Source organism: Lissotriton vulgaris, chromosome 8 (genome assembly GCF_964263255.1).
Source record: "Lissotriton vulgaris chromosome 8, aLisVul1.2, whole genome shotgun sequence".
Lineage (NCBI taxonomy): Eukaryota > Metazoa > Chordata > Amphibia > Caudata > Salamandridae > Lissotriton > Lissotriton vulgaris.
In genome coordinates, this window is record NC_141696.1 from 428,998,470 (window position 1) to 429,019,942 (window position 21,473).

A 21,473-nucleotide genomic window follows, 5' to 3' on the forward strand; every position below is an offset into this window, starting at 1 on the left:
AACTGGGATGGTGCAGTGAGCTAAAAAACGGTGTTGGATCTAGCCCTGATCTTTTGACTGGGTGAGAGCCTTCTGCTTAATTCAGAGACTCTGTCCCTCACCACCCCTTGTTGTAAATATTTTTGTCCACCCTAAGCGTGGAAGGGTATTCTCAGATGTGAGACCCTTGCTCATTGCACCATCAGGATTCAAGCAAACCGGGCCGAAGACGGCTGTAATGCCAGAAACCGGTCCCCGGGAGCTTGTTTCCTTCCCAGTGTAAGAATTGGCTTTTGTAGTTTGGTTTGCCCTGTTCCCATCATGCACTGGGACAGCAACAGACTAATTTGCATACAGCCAGGTTCTGAAACTGGGATGGTGCAGTGAGCTAAAAAACGGTGTTGGGTCTAGCCCTGATCTTTTGACTGGGTGAGAGCCTTCTGCTTAATTCAGAGACTCTGTCCCTCACCACCCCTTGTTGTAAATATTTTTGTCCACCCTAAGCGTGGAAGGGTATTCTCAGATGTGAGACCCTTGCTCATTGCACCATCAGGATTCAAGCAAACCGGGCCGAAGACGGCTGTAATGCCAGAAACCGGTCCCCGGGAGCTTGTTTCCTTCCCAGTGTAAGAATTGGCTTTTGTAGTTTGGTTTGCCCTGTTCCCATCATGCACTGGGACAGCAACAGACTAATTTGCATACAGCCAGGTTCTGAAACTGGGATGGTGCAGTGAGCTAAAAAACGGTGTTGGATCTAGCCCTGATCTTTTGACTGGGTGAGAGCCTTCTGCTTAATTCAGAGACTCTGTCCCTCACCACCCCTTGTTGTAAATATTTTTGTCCACCCTAAGCGTGGAAGGGTATTCTCAGATGTGAGACCCTTGCTCATTGCACCATCAGGATTCAAGCAAACCGGGCCAAAGACGGCTGTAATGCCAGAAACCGGTCCCCGGGAGCTTGTTTCCTTCCCAGTGTAAGAATTGGCTTTTGTAGTTTGGTTTGCCCTGTTCCCATCATGCACTGGGACAGCAACAGACTAATTTGCATACAGCCAGGTTCTGAAACTGGGATGGTGCAGTGAGCTAAAAAACGGTGTTGGATCTAGCCCTGATCTTTTGACTGGGTGAGAGCCTTCTGCTTAATTCAGAGACTCTGTCCCTCACCACCCCTTGTTGTAAATATTTTTGTCCACCCTAAGCGTGGAAGGGTATTCTCAGATGTGAGACCCTTGCTCATTGCACCATCAGGATTCAAGCAAACCGGGCCGAAGACGGCTGTAATGCCAGAAACCGGTCCCCGGGAGCTTGTTTCCTTCCCAGTGTAAGAATTGGCTTTTGTAGTTTGGTTTGCCCTGTTCCCATCATGCACTGGGACAGCAACAGACTAATTTGCATACAGCCAGGTTCTGAAACTGGGATGGTGCAGTGAGCTAAAAAACGGTGTTGGATCTAGCCCTGATCTTTTGACTGGGTGAGAGCCTTCTGCTTAATTCAGAGACTCTGTCCCTCACCACCCCTTGTTGTAAATATTTTTGTCCACCCTAAGCGTGGAAGGGTATTCTCAGATGTGAGACCCTTGCTCATTGCACCATCAGGATTCAAGCAAACCGGGCCGAAGACGGCTGTAATGCCAGAAACCGGTCCCCGGGAGCTTGTTTCCTTCCCAGTGTAAGAATTGGCTTTTGTAGTTTGGTTTGCCCTGTTCCCATCATGCACTGGGACAGCAACAGACTAATTTGCATACAGCCAGGTTCTGAAACTGGGATGGTGCAGTGAGCTAAAAAACGGTGTTGGATCTAGCCCTGATCTTTTGACTGGGTGAGAGCCTTCTGCTTAATTCAGAGACTCTGTCCCTCACCACCCCTTGTTGTAAATATTTTTGTCCACCCTAAGCGTGGAAGGGTATTCTCAGATGTGAGACCCTTGCTCATTGCACCATCAGGATTCAAGCAAACCGGGCCGAAGACGGCTGTAATGCCAGAAACCGGTCCCCGGGAGCTTGTTTCCTTCCCAGTGTAAGAATTGGCTTTTGTAGTTTGGTTTGCCCTGTTCCCATCATGCACTGGGACAGCAACAGACTAATTTGCATACAGCCAGGTTCTGAAACTGGGATGGTGCAGTGAGCTAAAAAACGGTGTTGGATCTAGCCCTGATCTTTTGACTGGGTGAGAGCCTTCTGCTTAATTCAGAGACTCTGTCCCTCACCACCCCTTGTTGTAAATATTTTTGTCCACCCTAAGCGTGGAAGGGTATTCTCAGATGTGAGACCCTTGCTCATTGCACCATCAGGATTCAAGCAAACCGGGCCGAAGACGGCTGTAATGCCAGAAACCGGTCCCCGGGAGCTTGTTTCCTTCCCAGTGTAAGAATTGGCTTTTGTAGTTTGGTTTGCCCTGTTCCCATCATGCACTGGGACAGCAACAGACTAATTTGCATACAGCCAGGTTCTGAAACTGGGATGGTGCAGTGAGCTAAAAAACGGTGTTGGATCTAGCCCTGATCTTTTGACTGGGTGAGAGCCTTCTGCTTAATTCAGAGACTCTGTCCCTCACCACCCCTTGTTGTAAATATTTTTGTCCACCCTAAGCGTGGAAGGGTATTCTCAGATGTGAGACCCTTGCTCATTGCACCATCAGGATTCAAGCAAACCGGGCCGAAGACGGCTGTAATGCCAGAAACCGGTCCCCGGGAGCTTGTTTCCTTCCCAGTGTAAGAATTGGCTTTTGTAGTTTGGTTTGCCCTGTTCCCATCATGCACTGGGACAGCAACAGACTAATTTGCATACAGCCAGGTTCTGAAACTGGGATGGTGCAGTGAGCTAAAAAACGGTGTTGGATCTAGCCCTGATCTTTTGACTGGGTGAGAGCCTTCTGCTTAATTCAGAGACTCTGTCCCTCACCACCCCTTGTTGTAAATATTTTTGTCCACCCTAAGCGTGGAAGGGTATTCTCAGATGTGAGACCCTTGCTCATTGCACCATCAGGATTCAAGCAAACCGGGCCGAAGACGGCTGTAATGCCAGAAACCGGTCCCCGGGAGCTTGTTTCCTTCCCAGTGTAAGAATTGGCTTTTGTAGTTTGGTTTGCCCTGTTCCCATCATGCACTGGGACAGCAACAGACTAATTTGCATACAGCCAGGTTCTGAAACTGGGATGGTGCAGTGAGCTAAAAAACGGTGTTGGATCTAGCCCTGATCTTTTGACTGGGTGAGAGCCTTCTGCTTAATTCAGAGACTCTGTCCCTCACCACCCCTTGTTGTAAATATTTTTGTCCACCCTAAGCGTGGAAGGGTATTCTCAGATGTGAGACCCTTGCTCATTGCACCATCAGGATTCAAGCAAACCGGGCCGAAGACGGCTGTAATGCCAGAAACCGGTCCCCGGGAGCTTGTTTCCTTCCCAGTGTAAGAATTGGCTTTTGTAGTTTGGTTTGCCCTGTTCCCATCATGCACTGGGACAGCAACAGACTAATTTGCATACAGCCAGGTTCTGAAACTGGGATGGTGCAGTGAGCTAAAAAACGGTGTTGGATCTAGCCCTGATCTTTTGACTGGGTGAGAGCCTTCTGCTTAATTCAGAGACTCTGTCCCTCACCACCCCTTGTTGTAAATATTTTTGTCCACCCTAAGCGTGGAAGGGTATTCTCAGATGTGAGACCCTTGCTCATTGCACCATCAGGATTCAAGCAAACCGGGCCGAAGACGGCTGTAATGCCAGAAACCGGTCCCCGGGAGCTTGTTTCCTTCCCAGTGTAAGAATTGGCTTTTGTAGTTTGGTTTGCCCTGTTCCCATCATGCACTGGGACAGCAACAGACTAATTTGCATACAGCCAGGTTCTGAAACTGGGATGGTGCAGTGAGCTAAAAAACGGTGTTGGATCTAGCCCTGATCTTTTGACTGGGTGAGAGCCTTCTGCTTAATTCAGAGACTCTGTCCCTCACCACCCCTTGTTGTAAATATGGCGCAGCGAAAGGCAGGGCCGCAGGCACACAGGAGAAGGCGGCGAGGCAGCCTCCCTAAGGTACCGGGGCTGCAGCGGTGATTGGCGGCCAACAGTGCTCCTCGGTTCAGGTCCCCGGGGGCTGCGGCGGTGATGAGGCAATTAAGGCAAGAGGCCCCAGCGCATAGCAAGCACCACGCGTGGGGCACCTCAGAAGGTCGGCCAGGTACCGGACGACAGCAGCAACTAGTTGGTCAAACCTTCCGGAACATACCCACTCCAGGCCCCCAGAGAACACTTTTTATCAGGGCGGCCTGTCCCGCCGCAGACTTTCATGGACTTCTTTTCTTTTTCTTTTGTCCTGGACGCTATTTTGCTGCTGTTCTCGGACGCTTTTCTCTGGACCCGACTCACCATCTTGTCCATTCCCTCGCCCTTTACCCTTTTCCGTCGTTTCCCCCTTGACGATCCTCAAATGTTTCTTCCCTTTTCTGATTTGCCTTTTTTCCATACCCTTGCACCCCTCTCACCCTCCCTTGGCTCTGTGACTGCGTCCCCCCTCCGACCCCACTTAATGGAAATCTGCTCTTCTGGGTTTTTTTTGGGTCGTGAGCTGAGAAAATCTACTATGTGTATATGTATGTATATAAAGATAACTCTAATCACTAGTATATGTAGTAGACCTTTGTACTCTCTCCCATTCCTATGTGACTCTTAGAGTATATCCATTTGTATCTCTTCCTTGAGTGACTTTACTATTTGTACATTTGCAATTTCTCTTTCTGTTTGTATCTCTTCCTTGTGTGACTTTACATCTTGTACATTTGCAATTTTTTCTGTTTGTATCTTTTATGTAAAGCATGTAATCCTAAGTCCTTATGTTTTGCAACTGGTTCTTATGTAAAGCGCTCTGACACCTTCGGGTAAAGTTTGCGCTATAGAAAATCGCATTAAATAAAAAATAAAAATAAATAAATAAAAATAACACACTCTTCAACCAACTGAGTTGCCGCACATCCAGGGTTGGAATGTCCACTTATGCATTGGGGTTTTACAGTGGCGGCTGAAGCCATTGGAGGCCTTTTTATAAAGGCCAAGGGTCCCCTTTGGCTAATTTGTCACTTTCTCCAGCTCCTCTAAGTTGATTGCAGCAGCCACAACAGTGGGAGCGTAAGGAAGGAGAGAGAGAAAGTAAGAGAGACGATAGAGAGAAAGGGAGTGGATTGATGGAATGAAAGAGAATGAGGGGGGGGATAGGAGCAGGGGTGGTTTGAACATTTTTACCAGGGTAGTTATTTTATTTCCTTATCTGGCCCAGTACACAACACCTTTATTTCCAAGGGGCTAGGCACCTCATCTCTTTCCTCCTTCGATTCTACTTGACCCACTTGAAGCAACAGTTCAGTGTAAACCAGATTATTTGGTTTTTACTGAGGGCGCATTTGAGAGGAAATACATTTCACAACTAGGTGAGAAATCGTCTTCATGTCTGTGGTACTGCTATAGACCAGTATGGCATTTGTCCTACCCTATTCTGGTACTGAGATATGTGAGACGTCTCCAGGAGCACTCACTCTTCACTCTGTCATTCACCCATCACACTTGCCGTCAGTCCCCTGTCAGTAGCCAGGGGCGGCCTTAGGCATGTGCAAGCTGTGCACCTGCACAGGGCCACCAAACCGCAGGGACCGCCACGCCAATATATATCCTTAATATAATAATCCTCTGAGGATGGATACATATTTGAGTGGCGGCCCCTGGCAGGGATTTGGTGGCCTCCAGCTCTGTTCCAATTGGAAACACCCTGACCCCCCACACTCTTCACTGGCCTCCGCACTCCGCCCCGCCCGGACCCCCTCTTCCGGGGCCCCCTCCCTACGCTCCCTGCCCAGGGCCGCCATGAGCCTAGAGCCGCCTCTGCAGTAGCAGGGAGCAATAGTGCTTATATGGACCCTTACAGCCCACCACAAAGTTCATAACTCTGAGCTCCACCTACAAAAGAATTAGTTTACCATCCAAAGGGGTGACTCCGCCAGATTGGGAATGACACCACAAGTCAGGGCACCCCCAAACTAAACATCATGGGGGTAGCAGGACAGCTGTAAAGAAAGTGCGACTGCTGGAAACAAAACCTCCTTCAGAGAACTTCTGACATGGCAGACCGTCCTGTATTCCTGCTTTTTTAAGCTACAACCTTAAAATTCCTCTGGCTTTCCTGGCTCTCCTGTCACTGGACCAATTAGAACCACTCTGCACATTCACCTGTGAAGTCACAGGGACGCTGGCCTCAATGGCCAAGTCATATGATCATCTCAGTGATGCTGGAAGTTTCCAGCATATCCATTCGATGCAGAAACGTTTGTCCAGAATATCAAAATAACTAAAAGAAAGGTTAGCACAGCCCAGCTGTAGCCTATCTTTCCCCGTTGTCACACCCTGGTTACATTTGGAACATTCAAATGGGTTGCCTGCACTGAGTAGAACAAATGTTTTGAGCATATATCTTGGGTATATGTTATATCTTCAGTACTTGAATAAATTATGAAGAAGTCTTCTTTGTTATAGTCAGTTTCTTCTTTTATTGAAGAAAGATGCATAGGATAGGAAACAGCATCCAATCAGGTCCGGAGCTCTAGTGCAACTGACAAACTCCGAACCTCATCCTGGAACCTACGAATGCCTGACACCGTGCATTCTAGATTATGCAAGAGCAAATGAGTGAATAGAAACACGACAGTATAGTTTTCCTTTAGCTCACAATACAAGGGGTTACCAATGCCTTCCTGCACAGCCTCCAGCAGGTTAGGCCAGCTTTAATCTGTCAATACATAAATTACTGCTGGGGCCAAAGGACCACTCTTAGTTTGCACCTATGAACATCACATGCATGTGACATATATGGATGACATCCTAACAAACAGCAGTCAAATTAAGCTTACGGTTAACAGAGGGCCCTTGCTAGAAGCTAGAGGCCAACACGTAGAAGGAAATCAATTCAGCAGATAAACTATGCTACCCGGTGCTGGGCATTTACTGAGATCGTCTATTCACCGGGGAGCCAGTGACGGTCTTTCATAAGTAGCATAGTGTGATCCTTGAAAGATGACCTTTTGCTTCTGAAGAGGTGAGCTGCTTGGTTTTAGACATTTTGCAGTTCACTTAAGAATTTTGTATGGTTGCCTAGGGCTAATGCACTGCAGTAGTTTAGTGAATTTCTGATAATTTCTATTTGTGTTATGACAGAGAATTTCATCATTCCAGACATTTTCTTTTTGGGTGTGTTTCAGGAGAAATACCTGTGGTGTCAGTCTACTGTAAGGAGGGTAGCTTGCCTAAACAAATCCTTGGAATTGATTTAAAAATGGCAATTTCATGTGGTCCACTTGTCAGGATTTTTACTGATTCTGGCAGTCACTAACTCTAGGAAAGCAATACAACAGTATTTTCAAGTTTGGAATAAAATATCTAAATGTTTCAATTGACAGTTGAAACTACTACTTCCTATAAAATGTAGGAGTATTTGATGGGTATCCCCTGACAAACTCTTTATTTACGGGCCCACGCCTTAAGGTTCTGGCCTCAAAGAATAACTTCTGTGCGGCAGAATATTTTAAAGTAAACCAGTTGATGACAAAGCAGAGAGCCATAGTGCTGTGCTTCCCAAATGTTTTAGAAACGTAACCCAATTTTTAGAACAACAAACTTTTGTGGCCAACCTAGCTTTAATGGGCATGAAGCAGGGGCATTTTTTTAATGTAATAGTAGACGTGCTTTCAAAAGGGTGTGAATTATCAAAATAATATACTCTTTACAATTATTGGGTTCCTCTTTAAAAGCAATTGAAAATGTCACAACCTTGATGACGACCTTTGATATGCCTTTATCGGACTGTGGCCAAGATATCAATTTGCCCATAAAAGTGGCAGATGGTGAACTGCACTGGAGCTGGAACACTTTTCAGCCTGGGGAGCCAGCCTGCGGTATCTGTTCACTAAAATCACAAGGCTTCTGAAAAAGCTTTGTGTTGATACCAGTGATTTTAGCAAAGCTTAAAGACAAATTCTGCAGCAGGGTATGGGGTAAGGCCTCATATGCATTTTGTGTTAAAACAAGGTCCAGTGGGGCATTTATCTGTCTATCTATCTATCTATCTATCTATCTATCTATCTATCTATCTATCTATCTATCTATCTATCTATCTATCTATCTATCTATCTATCTATCTATCTATCTATCTATCTATCTATATTGCAGTTTGATATAGCACAATCACTGACCAGGGGCATTGGAGTGATTTACTTGAATACCAAAATGCATTACATAAAGTCAGATTGATTAAAAATACATATTTTTATTGAGAAGATAAAATTGGTCATATAGGCTGTATTACGAGAGAAATCCAGCACCAAGATTTAGCAAAAGGTTTAGCATTACATCATTCTTTCCATTCCAACCCGTGCAGCGTATACCTTATTAGCGACGGGTTAAAGACACAAACCATATCAAACAGAGCAGACTTAGGCCAGGTGCCTGGAGGGCAAGAATTAACAAAGAGCAAAATAGCAAAACGAAAAGAAAACAAAGAGCAAGACAAACAGCAAAATGTCAATAGAACAATAATGTTTCTTACTAACAAAGTACAGGCCTGTTTAGCTGACATACCATAGCTGCTAAGGTCTGTTACATGTTGTTGCGTAGCCCAATGTCATGACGTTGGGGTGGTGCAGTGTGGCAGGCACCAGCACCCAATGGATGTCAAGTGAACAACTGCAGAGCCCTAAGGCGAGGAAGATTAAAGCACGTGGACTGTATGTGATTAAGATATTGAAGGAGAGGATGCCACACAGCCTGGAACTCAGCGTTGGTTCCAGTTAACGTATGGGAAAGTTACTCCATAGCTAAAATATGACATAGACCGGTAAACCACTGAGCTATATGCGGTGGGGTAGATTGGTTCCAGAGCAGTGCGATCAACTGCCTGGCTAAGTGTAACATAAAGCTTATGAGCGTTCATTCTGCCTGAGTCATCACCTTCATGGTTGTAGGACATAGTCCTAAAATCACCGTCTGGAAGGAAACTGGGAGGGGGTATACCACCATGCCTTTAATATGGCTAAGAACCTCTCTACAGAAGGTAGTGACTGAGGCACATGCCCACCAAATGTGGTGAAAATCCCCACGGGCATTACAGCACCTCCAACAGAGGTCCTCCGACCCAGCACAGATGGTGGACAGTCAGGATGGCGTGTAATACCATTGGCTTGGAAGTTCGTGCTGGACTGTTCCCATGAGGCACAGGGTCAAGACTGATTTGCATATAGCTGTGCCTGAACTGGGTGACGAAGTGAGCTAAAGAATGATGATGAGTTCAACCCAGATCTGTGACTGGGGGGAGTGTATGAAAAGTTTCAGCACTCCGTCCATCATCTACTTTTGTTTTCTTTGTTCGCCCTAAGTTGGCAGGGTAGGCCCAGATGTGGGTCCCTTGCTCACTTTGCCACTGGATTAAAGCTCGCCTGGCTGAAGAGCGGTATTACCCCGAAACCGGTCCCAGGATGCTTGTTTCCGGTCCAGGAAAAACATGGCTTGGCAGTACAGGCTGGACTGTTCCCATGAGGCACAGGGTCAAGCCTGATTTGCATATAGCTGTGTCTGAACTGGGGTGGCGAAGTAAGCTAAAGAATGATGATGGATTCAACCCAGATCTGTGACTGGGGGGAGTGTATAAAAAGTTTCAGCACTCCTTCCATCATCTACTTATGTTTGCTGTGTAAAACCATTGGTACATGATTTTATATGTTGTTTCCCAAAGGGAGAGGCTACAATATATTTTTGGGAATGTAATGCCACAGAGTGTCCCAATGTTTAGGTGTTATCTATTCTGAGACATCCTTATCCCACCGGAACTGGTACGGATGAGTATGGGAAAGTGTGGAGTGTTGTATTGTGGTGTATGTGTTGTAGATTAGCCTGCAAGATCCATCATAGGCTCGCACCAACTTTTCAAATGGAGTGTTCGGTCAGATGACCTCGGGATATACCATTGGATGGAGCTCCCAATACCTCAATTGAAGGTATTGTAGCAGATTTATTTTATTTTAAGCCTGGAAGAGTTAAGTGATATGCCCAAAGCCAACACCAGGACTCAAACCTGGTTCCGCAGACATAAACCTCAAAGCTGTGGACATTAGGCCACATCCATATTTCTCAATTCATGTGTGAAATTAAAACACTAGTGGGATGATTTGTAATATTATCTTTAGAGAGCATATACTCAGTTGAAATGGCTTTGTGAGGTGAAAAACACAGCAGCAAAATATACTGGAAGGTTCCTTCAAGGGGATATTCACAAGGATTTAACTCCGATTTATCCCCACCTTAACGCATCAAAAGTGGAGATAGATTTAACACCCCATTCACAAGCTGGTGCAAACTGCAGGCATTATCAGTATTCCCGCAATAACTGCCCCAAAAATTATCTCCAGGGTGGACACCACCAACTAACCCTAATGAGATGCAGAGTAGGCGTTCCCGTGCAAAAACACACAAAAAAAACACAACACCACTTTCACAAGGAACTGCCAAATCTGCGAAGTGCATCAAAAACAGGCGATATGCCGGAATAGCACCAGGGATTAAACACCTGCCTTTTGCTGGGGCTAACAGGACGACTACCCACAGCATGAATGGGAGCCCAGCCAAGAGCCACACCTTAAGTCCCACAGATGCCATGGAGACAATGATCATGCATCTCCGAAACCCATGAGGGCCACAACATCCCCTGCCACCACCCCCAGCTCCCCCGGACATACACATACAGTGCGCGACACAAGTGCCTCAAAAAGCACCTGATGACGCACGTTGATAAAATAAATATACCCATGTGTTGCCAGAAGAACGAGAAACAGTCACACAGCACTAAAGTAACAACCAAAAACTTTATTGAAATACAACACGAAACACCAATGCGGAAGACTCCTGTTGGGTCCATCAGGGACAATCTCAACGTCACAGCCAGGAAAATAAAGCACAAAATCAGGATGTGCGTCATGCGCACATCAAAGAAGCGAGACACAGAGAAACAGAGAAACAGAGAAGGAAAGTAAGCCAGAGAGAGAAAGCGAGGGAAGGAAAGGAAGGGATAGAGAGAGATTGACAGCGCCGCCCCTGCTCACACAGGCCCCACTGTTCACCTGCTGCCACCAGTGTGTCCACCAGTAGGCACACCACGTGCCCGTGCAAGCTCCAGGCCCCGGTCCCGCCATCATGGCATGTTCCACATCATGCGGGCCCGCCCCATGGCCCAGCAGGTCCCACACATGACGCTGAGTCCTGAGTCATCAATGGCAGAGACCACATGATTGCACACGTCATCAACGCAGGCTGCACACCAGCTCAGCTAATTCAATGCCACTAACCCTGTGCAACGCCAGTCAGCGCCACATGGTGGTAGGCCTGTGATGGCTGCAAGGCTTCGGGTGCCCCTAACCCTGTGCAACGCCAGTCAGCGCCACGTGGTGGAAGGCCTGTGACAGCCGCAAGGCTTCGGGTGCCACTAACCCTGTGCGCCACAACTCATGGGCCCTTTATGATTGAGAACAGTGTAGTGTCCGTCATCCAGTCACCACCGGCAGAAGGGAATGTGATGTTGTTGGCCCCTTATATTTGTGGGGTCACATGACCTGTAACGCCTGTGCCGAATGGGTGTGATGTATTAAAACCTGCCCTCAGGGAGTGGCGTGAAATGCTGACAACTAGACCAGTGACCTGCACACCACCAGCGAGTACGCCTGCGACAGGTAGCTATGTGGGCAACCCCTTGGAGAGTAAGCAGAATGGTCTGGCCTGTTGTAATCCAGACCAGCGCAGGGCTTGCAACAATGACTCAGGGGCTCTGGGTGAGGTTTAGTCCATGTCCGGACAAGGAAGTGACTAATGTGTGTGTCCCTGTTGTAGTATCCACGGCACCCCAAACACAATAGGCAATGTAGCACACTGTGACTGGCATCCCACTAGATGAGCACCATTGACGTAAGGGAAATCACTGCCCCTACATTCATCCATACATTCATACATTAATGATGAAAGACATGACACAGCAGTGCGTTACGGAATGTTTATTGCACATCTGGTGGAGTTTTGGAGCAATACAGGGCCATGCCAAGCAGACTACACAATATGGGCCCGTGGAGGGCCAGCCAGAGTCCATCCGGGGATGACACGTACTGTGGAAGAGGAAGGGTACTGTCCGTAGTCTGGTCGCCGTGCCATTGGTCATCAAACAGGATATGGCAGTCCATGTCGCGGTCCAAAGCGGAGTGTATCAGGGGGTCAGTGGAAGGTCATGGGGCCATGTGCGGCACCAAGCAGAAACAGGCCAGGTGGCAGAAATGAATGCTAGTGCCTCCTTCTGACCTCAATCCCATCCACGTCCTCGGATGTGTGCTCTGCCCCACCTGTGGGTGTTGCAGCACCAGCTGCGGCACTGTGTGCCACTGACACATCAGGTGCTGGAGTGGATACACCTGCCGCACTGTGAGGCACTGACACACCAGGGGTCGGAGATGTGGATGGTGTGGCGGCAGCAGCATTAATCAGCGCCACGCCTTGTGGCAGCAATGCCATGATGAGGATCTGGAGGGCATGGTAGATGCCAGCTACATTTAGCTGATGTGCAGCGGTGGCTGGCATCCTTTCTGCCTCCATCCGCACCATGTCCTCCATGAGCCTCCGCATGTGTCCCAGCTCACGGCTGGGATGGCTGGAGCCATTCCGAGCGGACAGGTGTTCTTCTCTCCACGTCATGATTCCAGCAATGTCAGTCAGGGATCGTTGGAGACCATGAAGCGGGCCATGGGTGTCCATTAGGGACTGGAGCTGGTCCCTGATGAGACCTAGACACCAATGTCAGTCAGTCAGTCAAAACAAACTTTATTTGGTTTGTTACAACCATAAAAGTACAATTTGCATCTTGTCTTACTAAACAAGGAAAGTAATAGCAGCAGAAAATACATAGCACGGCGGTATCAATCAACATATTACATCTTAATATACATATACATAACTATCATTTTAAAATCATGGATGGCGTCCAGTTTGGTAGCCATGAGGTCGAACCCCACCCTCACCTGCTCAGTCGTCTCCCTCTAGCCCTCCAGCACACAGCGTTGGAAGGCCATGTGTTGTTCCTGGGGGTCTTGGGAGACTGCAGGGGCTGTGGGTGCCTCCTGCTGGGTGGTTTGGGTAGTGGGTGGGGTCTCCTCAATGCAGCTGGGCTGCCCTGATCCTGGTAGAGAGTTGCGGATGATGTCAATGATGTCTTGGAGGGCTTGGGTGTCGATACTAAGGGTGTCCTCCTTGTCATCACTGAAGAGTGGCTGGGACTGCTCTGCAGGAGGTGTTGACGGTGCCCCTGCAATGTGAAGGGGAGATGGTGTATTACAATGTGTCCACATGTATGTAGCCGCTTGGTACATGTTAACATTCAGACAGCATGGCATGTCTGTAGATCAGGCCCATGACCCAGAGCCATTGTGGGTGTGCACTGTCCTCTGCTTGATTGTGCATGCGTGCCATTGTGGCCATCTCCACCCGTCCTCCCCGTACCTGGTGGTCACTTACCCTGTTGCGGTTGTGTTGTGTCATGACGAGCAGTGTCCGGTCCCCCGACTCCGGCCACAGTCTCCACACTGATGACTGTCAACACCAGCTCCTCCATGCCATCCAGCACGAGCTGTGGCGCTGGGCTCCCACCTCCAGTCTGCATTGCTGCCTTTTGGTTGGTTGCGAGTTTATCTTGGTCTTGCACTTGATATCAGTCCATCGCCTCTTGGCCTCGTCCATTGACTTCTTGTGCTCTCCGACGGCATTCACCTTGTCCACGATGTCCCGCCATATTACATTTTTGGTGCCCAATGACACTTTGGAGGTGACGAACAGTTGTTGATGGTGTTCCATTACCTCTGTGACTAGGATCCTGTTTTCCTGCGGACTGAACTTCGTCTTCCTCTTCTTCTTGCCTTTCCCTTCCCTGTCCCCGAGGTCCCAGGCTGGTCGTCCGGGGTGCTTGTGGGGTTGTATCGTCCTCCACGCCTGCTCCGGCTGCCTTCATGGTGCTTGGGTGTTGGTCAGTTTGTGTTTGAGTGTTTTTTTACGTTTATAGTGATTTTTCCCACCTGCCATGTGTGTATTGCAGGCTTGGCGCTGCTTATCGCTGATTTCCTCCTCGCGCTTTGACCCATCACATGTTTTTTCGCGTTGAGGTATGTGTTTTTATCTCCATTGAAGTGGTTGTATCGCTGACATTGTCCGCGGTTTCTGCAGACTTTTGCACGGTACCCCATTGTTGTGAATTCCGCGTTGACACGGGGTTATTTTCCAGCGATAGGCTGTGATGTGTAAAGTTGCGTTGGCATTTTTTGATGATGTTTAGCACATGTTATTGTGAATATACACCTCAGAGTCTTGTGTTGTATCCTGTTTTACACTTAGAGTACCTTGCTCTGTTCCCTTTGCTTTTCCCTGTCTGGGTCTGCTGCCTGGAATGTATGATGCGTGCCTGCATCTTGCATGCTGGGTTCCAGATTCCAGACCAACTGTATTATAAGATCTGTATCTGTATCCTGAACTGATGTGCTGTGCTTCAACTCCTATTCAAGAATTAAATTCTTACATTTAATTCATCTACATGCCTCTGTGGATTCTTATATCTTGCTTGGGAATACTTGGAAGGGTTTATTTCTAAACAGGACACAGTTCCACAACTTTGCACCAGCGGTGTGGAACAGTTTGCAGAGTGGGGGTACTGACATTCGTGTTACATCAAGGAGGTCATACGGATTGTGAAAAGTCCTAACTTCACATAAAATATAACACATGTATTCAGCAGGGGAGTAGTAAGTGTATAGTAAGTTTCTGGTGGTGCATTTTGAAGCACACTTTTGCAAAAATGTCACTAAAGCATTGTGCGGGGGCATACTGTCATTCACAGACTGCACATAATCCATTGAAATGGCCACTAAATTTGCACATACAGTTTTACTGCTAAAAGTATATAGCAGGCAAATGATAATGTGTGGAAATCGTGTTTCAGTGAATATTTATCATTTGTGCATAACCAAGTAAATGGTCTTGATTTGTTTTGATCCAATTATAATCTTTGTTTTTTAATCACACTTCACAATTACAAAGAAATGTGCTTCATTTTTAATTTCCTAACTGCTGATATATTTTGAAATATGTGTTTAGTTATTTACAGGTAATTCAGTTTTGTCGCCTGTTACAATAAATGACATCCCACAGCATTTCCTTTTACATTGCGTGTAACTCAACAAGATTGACACCCATTTCACTTTAAAAACTCCTCTCACTTTGCAGTCATAAAAAAGAATAGTAAACACCAATCCCATGTTTTAAGAATAAGCAGCAAATTGTCAAAAAACATAGCCTGCCTTTTGCCTTATACAATCTTGTCACACCAAAAATTGACTGGATCCACTAGGGGGCCGCAAATCACATTGAGGACAAACTGTTGAACCTCCATGATGTGAAGTCTAGTTCCTGTTCTTCATGACAGTGTTTTGTCCTTTTTTGGAGGAGTATGGGATGTGGTTCAACAAGGTCACAATGCATTTACCTTTAATAATCCTTGGTATTATTGCTTAGGAAATCCATACATAATGCACTCGATCTTGGAATCATTAAATAAATGAATTTATTCATTTGTAATTTATAGATGCAAAGTTGTTTATTTTTTTATTAGTACAGGACAAAAAAAGCAAATAGATACATCTGTCAAATACAATAGCTTCTAAATAAATACGGGTTCTATACCCACATTTACTATAGAAGAACTGTATATATTTGGAGAGAATTAAGTTTCAACCTTATTGTTTTTTTGTTTCCCTTTCAGAAATTCCTCAATTATTTCAATGGATGTTTACCACTGGACATACTAAAGAGAGATATTGAGATCAATTTTAAGTCTATAAAAACAGCACTGGTGGCAGATGAAGGATCTAATCAGGAACCTATTTTGTCTGGGTATTGCCTTGACTGGTAAGATGGCTAATTTTCTCTTGTTGAATAACTTATTTTCCTATATCAAAGCCTGGGTGAACTTTTAAGCATGCATATGTTTAGGTCTCGCGACCTATCGATGTGCGCAAGCGCATCGAGCGGAGCGAGAATTCAAGTGGCGAAAACATCGTCAAACTAAGGGCTTTCAGCCCCGCGGTTTTCATGAAGTTCACGTGAACAAGCACGCGCATTCAGGGGCAGCCCAGCACATCAAAGGGCTTCTCCTCCCCTAATTACCAAGCCCGCCCCTTCAGTTTCCCAAGCCCGCCCCCATCCTCCACGCATCTCCTTTCACCATGCCTGCACTCTATACAGCCCAGCACATAAAAGGGCTTCTCCTCCCCTAGGGCTTCTCCTCCCCTAATTATTCATGGCCAGCCGCAGGCCGGCCGTACTCTCAGTTTCCCTTGCCTTGCATGCAGTGAGAGGAAACAACCCCCCAAGACCCACAGCTGGCCGTGTACAAGACGCCACCCTTTTCAGACATGCAATTTTGCACGGTGCCTTCCACCGCCTGCATTGTCGTCCTGACCCAAGTGAACTCCCATGTCTAGAAACCGCTATTCTTTTCCCTGGGCCACAGTTGACAACAAACCTTGTGTCGGCCCCCTGACTTTTCTCTAGCGCCTTGAAAATTACTAAGTGAGGAAACAACCCCCCAAGACCCACAGCTGGCCGTGTACAAGACGCCACCCTTTTCAGACATGCAATTTTGCGCGGTGCCTTCCACCGCCTGCATTGTCGTCCTGACCCAAGTGATCTCCCATGTCTAGAAACCGCTATTCTTTTCCCTGGGCCACAGTTGACAACAAACCTTCTGTCGGCCCCCTGACTTTTCTCCAGCGCCTTGAAAATTACTAAGTGCAGCGGAGAGAGCACTAGCGCCGCCAGTGACCATGAAGGATGCTTTTCCTGGACACCGGAATGAGCCATGGCAAACAGTCTGAGGAAGACTCACGCCGCACTGTAGAGGAGGTATCGGTTATTGAACCATGGACTGCTGAAAAGTGCCTGCAATTCTGACCGCAGCAGCATAGGCCCCTCCCCAGCTCTGAGCACTTAATCACTCGAACGGATGGTGGCCGCTGAAGAAAGCAGCTTCATGAAAAGGAAATTAAAATCAGGCCATAATGCACAGAATTAAAAAAGATCAAACTACGCAACTACTTAAAAATGAGGACGATCAAATGTAGGGTGCTAGTAAAATCCGAATCACAGCCTTAAACGTGACTTTTAGTCTGCTCTCCCAATGAATTTCCACTGTTTAACTTCGTCATGGGGGGGGGTGTTTAATATCGCCACATCAAAGGCATCAATCACCCTCCCACAGGCTTCCCCAGCGCTGCCCCGCCCCCTGCTTCACGGCCAGGCCATCTGTTCCCAGCAGCAGCACTTCTCCTGCGCCAGGCCACATCAAAGGCTCTGTGCCACTTTCACCCCTTACAGCACCACTTTCAGACACGCAACGCCACTCAAACCCACGCAAGCCCACTATCACCCACGCAACACCACACTCACCCAAGCAACGCCACTCACCCAAGCAACACCACTCACACACGCAACGCAACTCATCCACGCAAAGCAACTCATCCACTCAACCCCACTCATCCACGCAACGCCACTCATCCACGCAACGCCACTCATCCACGCAACCCCACTCATCCACGCAACCCCACTCATCCACGCAACGCCACTCATCCACGCAACGCCACTCATCCACGCAACGCCACTCACACATGCAACGCCACTCACCCACGCAACACCACTCACACATGCAAAGCCACTCATCCACGCAACGCCACTCATCCACGCAACCCCACTCATCCACGCAACCCCACTCATCCACGCAACGCCACTAATCCATGTAACGCCACTCACACATGCAATGCCACTCACCCACGCAACGCCACTCACCCACGCAACACCACTCACACATGCAACGCCACTCTCCACGCAACGCCACTCATCCACGCAACGCCACTCACACATGCAACGCAACTCACCCACGCAACCCCACTCATCCATGCAACGCCACTCACACATGCAACGCCACTCACACATGCAACGCCACTCACACATGCAACGCCACTCACACATGGAACGCCACTCACCCACGCAACGCCACTCATCCACGCAACGCCACTCATCCACGCAACGCCACTCATCCACGCAACGCCACTCACACATGCAACGCCACTCACCCACGCAACACCACTCACACATGCAACTCCACTCACCCATGCAACGCCACTCACTCACTCACTCACGCAAAGCCACTCACACCCACGCAGTGCCACTTTCACCCACACAGCACCACTTTCAGACACGCAACACCACTCACACCCACGCAAGCCCACTATCACCCACGCAACGCCACTCACACCCACGCAGTGCCACTTTCACCCACACTGTATAGTGCACAATAGGTGTCGCAGTAGGAAAGTTGGAGCTATTGCTTTTGTAAATGACAAAGCCCTTTATGTTTTTAAAATGAAAACAAAAATAAAAGGCATTGTTATTTGCAATTGTAATAGCTCAAACTTTCCTACTGCGAGACCTATTGGCAACGCCAGTACTTGTTTTATAAGACACTCACTAACACATACAGATATCTCCTAGCTGGAGATATACACAATGCACAGAATACTTTTCAATAGAAACAGGTAAGTAGCACAGAATACACAGTGGTCCCCAGAGGAGACCAAACATATACTAAAATAGTGGTATGCGAACCACGACTCAAGTCATGACAATAGTCCGAGGACGTAGAAGTGCCGGGAAACCAAGGGATCAAGTCAAGGTGAGTTTCAAAAAGCCCTACGTAGGTCGTGTGCGGTGTAGGAACACGACTGCGTTCTCCTTACAAAACAATGTATAAGTTGCGGTTGCAATTTTAAAGAAAGAGGACCCTTCCAGGTGGACACTGAAGAAACCCAGTGGAAAACCAGAGGTTGGAGAGTCACCCCGCCCGTGAATATCTTAGGAACCAGGATACATGTACCAGTGAAGCCGGCTGCATAAGTGTGAGGTGGTGTCGGAAACCATTGTCTAACTCAATGGGAGACTTCAGAAAGATGCCACTGCTTGAGAAGGTAAAATTGTCTGGTGGAACCCAAAGATAGATTCAAGATGTGAAGAACCTGCAAGCAGAGGAGACAGTGCCTATGCCACTCAGGAGTGACCAGGAGGCATGGAAGACAAATGCCCACCAATGGATGTTGCAGGAGAGTTGACAGTGACATTGAATCTGCAGCTTTGTGGAGGAGGCGACGCTGTGGAAGACCATGAGCCGTACATGTGCTGTCCCACATCGGATGCTGAGAATTGAGGGGGTCGATGTCCGGCAGGAGCACCAACAAGCCTTGGCAACTGCAACCAACAAAAGAGTAGAAGAAGGTGCAATTTCGGGACCAGCAAGGTTCAGGAGACTCGCCACATTCAGGGAAGTCAGGGCAGGCCCTGAGCAATCAGGGGATCCTAAAAGAATGCAAATGTGACCCTCGACAGGACCCACAGGCCGGAGGCACTGGAGTCACAAGAGGACCTCGAGCAGCTACCAAAGAAGCAGGCCCACGGTGCAAGCAATGCTGTGTGGTCGAAGATTCTAATCACTGGAGATTGGGGCTTCTTGGAGCCCAAAGATCTTGGTGGAAGGAATCCAACAAGCCTTTGCAACTGCAGGTCGATGCAGTGCACAGCGGTTCGGTTCCTGCGGCTCCGACGGGAAGCATCCATTACAACGCAGTCATTACAACAACCTACCTTTACAATGGAACTGTTACAACGCAACTGCCTTTACATCGCATGCCATTACAATGCATGTCATTACAACGCATGCTATTACAACACATACCATTTCAACGCATGCCATTAAAACGCATTATAAGGTAATTAATGGAGATTTTTTTAGTATCAGGGTGGGTATGGGTTTTGGGGTACATGGGAGTGGTAATTTTTAGCCCTACACTGTCCAACACTTTCCCTACGGTTGCACTCACTGGAGTGGGAATAGTAATTTTTTCCCCTACACTACCCAACACTTAGTAATTTTCACCCGTAAACTTTCCAACACTTACTCTATAATTGCACTCACTGAAGTGGGAATAGTAATTTTTACCCTGTTAACGGGTTTGGAGGGAAGGACACAACACGTCGTTGAATTATGTAAGGCTTTATTACATTTTAGAAAGAGCGTCTATTTTTTTTGTTTCTTGATGCCAGGATGTATGTACAGGCCTCTTTTTCTTCTCTTTCACTTTGGAGTCTTCGGACCGTCTCACTCTTCTCTGCCTCTCGTCTTCCTACTCCTTTGATATAAGGCTCGGATGCAGGAGAGAGAAATGGTCAGTGCTAAGTTCAGATACGATCCCAAAGGGGGGGGTATGTGTGAAGGGACACCTCCCAGCGAGTGACGGTGCTACAGTCAAGAGGGGTGTGAGTGAAGGGTAGGGGGTCGTGCCATATCCAGGGCTCAGTGGATGGGACAGAACTCGGGTTTTCACTTCTTTCCGAAGTACGTCCATCAAAGGGTCTGCTATTTCTGCAAACTGGGGAATAAACCTCCTATAATATCCGATTAGACCCAGGATGGCTCTCAGTTCTGGTTTGGTGGTAGGGAATGGTGTCTCAGTAATGGCTCTAACTTTTTCCGCCTGAGGGGCTATGAGACCATCACCAAGGACGTAGCCCAGGTATTTCACCTTTCTGCACCCAACTCGAGATTTCTTTGCGTTCACATGCAGTCCCGCGTTTTGTAGGGCCTTCAGGATCTTCTGTAGAATTTGGAGGTGGGTGTTCTAGTCGGAGCTGAATACCACAACGTCATTGCGGTAGGCTGATGAAAAGTCATAGTAATCTCTCAATACGGTATTCATCAGCCTCTGAAATGTCGCTGGGGCGCTGTGTAGTCCAAACGGGAGCACTGTAAATTCATAGAGACCGTCCGGGGTGGAGAAGGCTGTCTTCTTTCGGTCTTCTTCGTGTAATGGCACTTGCCAGTATCATTTTGTCAAATCCAACGTAGTGATGTAATTGGTGTCACCCAACTTCTCAATCAACGCGTCGATGCGTGGAATGGGGTACACATCAAACAATGACATTTCGTTAAGCTTATGAAAGTCCATACTAAAAAGGGTACTGCCATCGGGCTTAGGGACCATCACGATGGGGGAAGACCATTCGCTTCTCGATGGTTGGATAACTTCTAACCGTAACATATCTTGCACCTCTTTTTGTGTAGCCTTTCTTCTGGCTGCCGGGATCCGATATGGCCTTTGTTTTATCACCCGCCCTAATGGGGTGTCGATTCGATGTTCTGCCAAGTAGGGTCTTCCCGGTTTGTCTGAGAGGATGGCAGCGAATGGGCAGATGGCTCTTTGGAGGGATTCTGTTTCCTCAGGTCTAAGTTCTCCGTTAATGTCGAATTGGTTGAGGGTGGTATTGTTCTCTCCTTGGTTTGGTATGGCAAGGTGAGTAGAG

At 47.6% G+C, this 21,473-nt stretch overlaps 1 protein-coding gene across 1 annotated transcript in view; it reads left to right on the forward strand.

The window, feature by feature from the left end:
• LOC147697137 (uncharacterized) overlaps positions 1-21,473 on the forward strand; it is a 114,529-nt gene that overhangs the window by 79,080 nt on the left and 13,976 nt on the right. Inside the window, exon 7 of the mRNA XM_086933294.1 lies at positions 15,829-15,974. Within this exon, the coding sequence (XP_086789420.1) occupies positions 15,829-15,974 (146 nt within the window). The remainder of the gene's footprint in view (positions 1-15,828; positions 15,975-21,473) is intronic.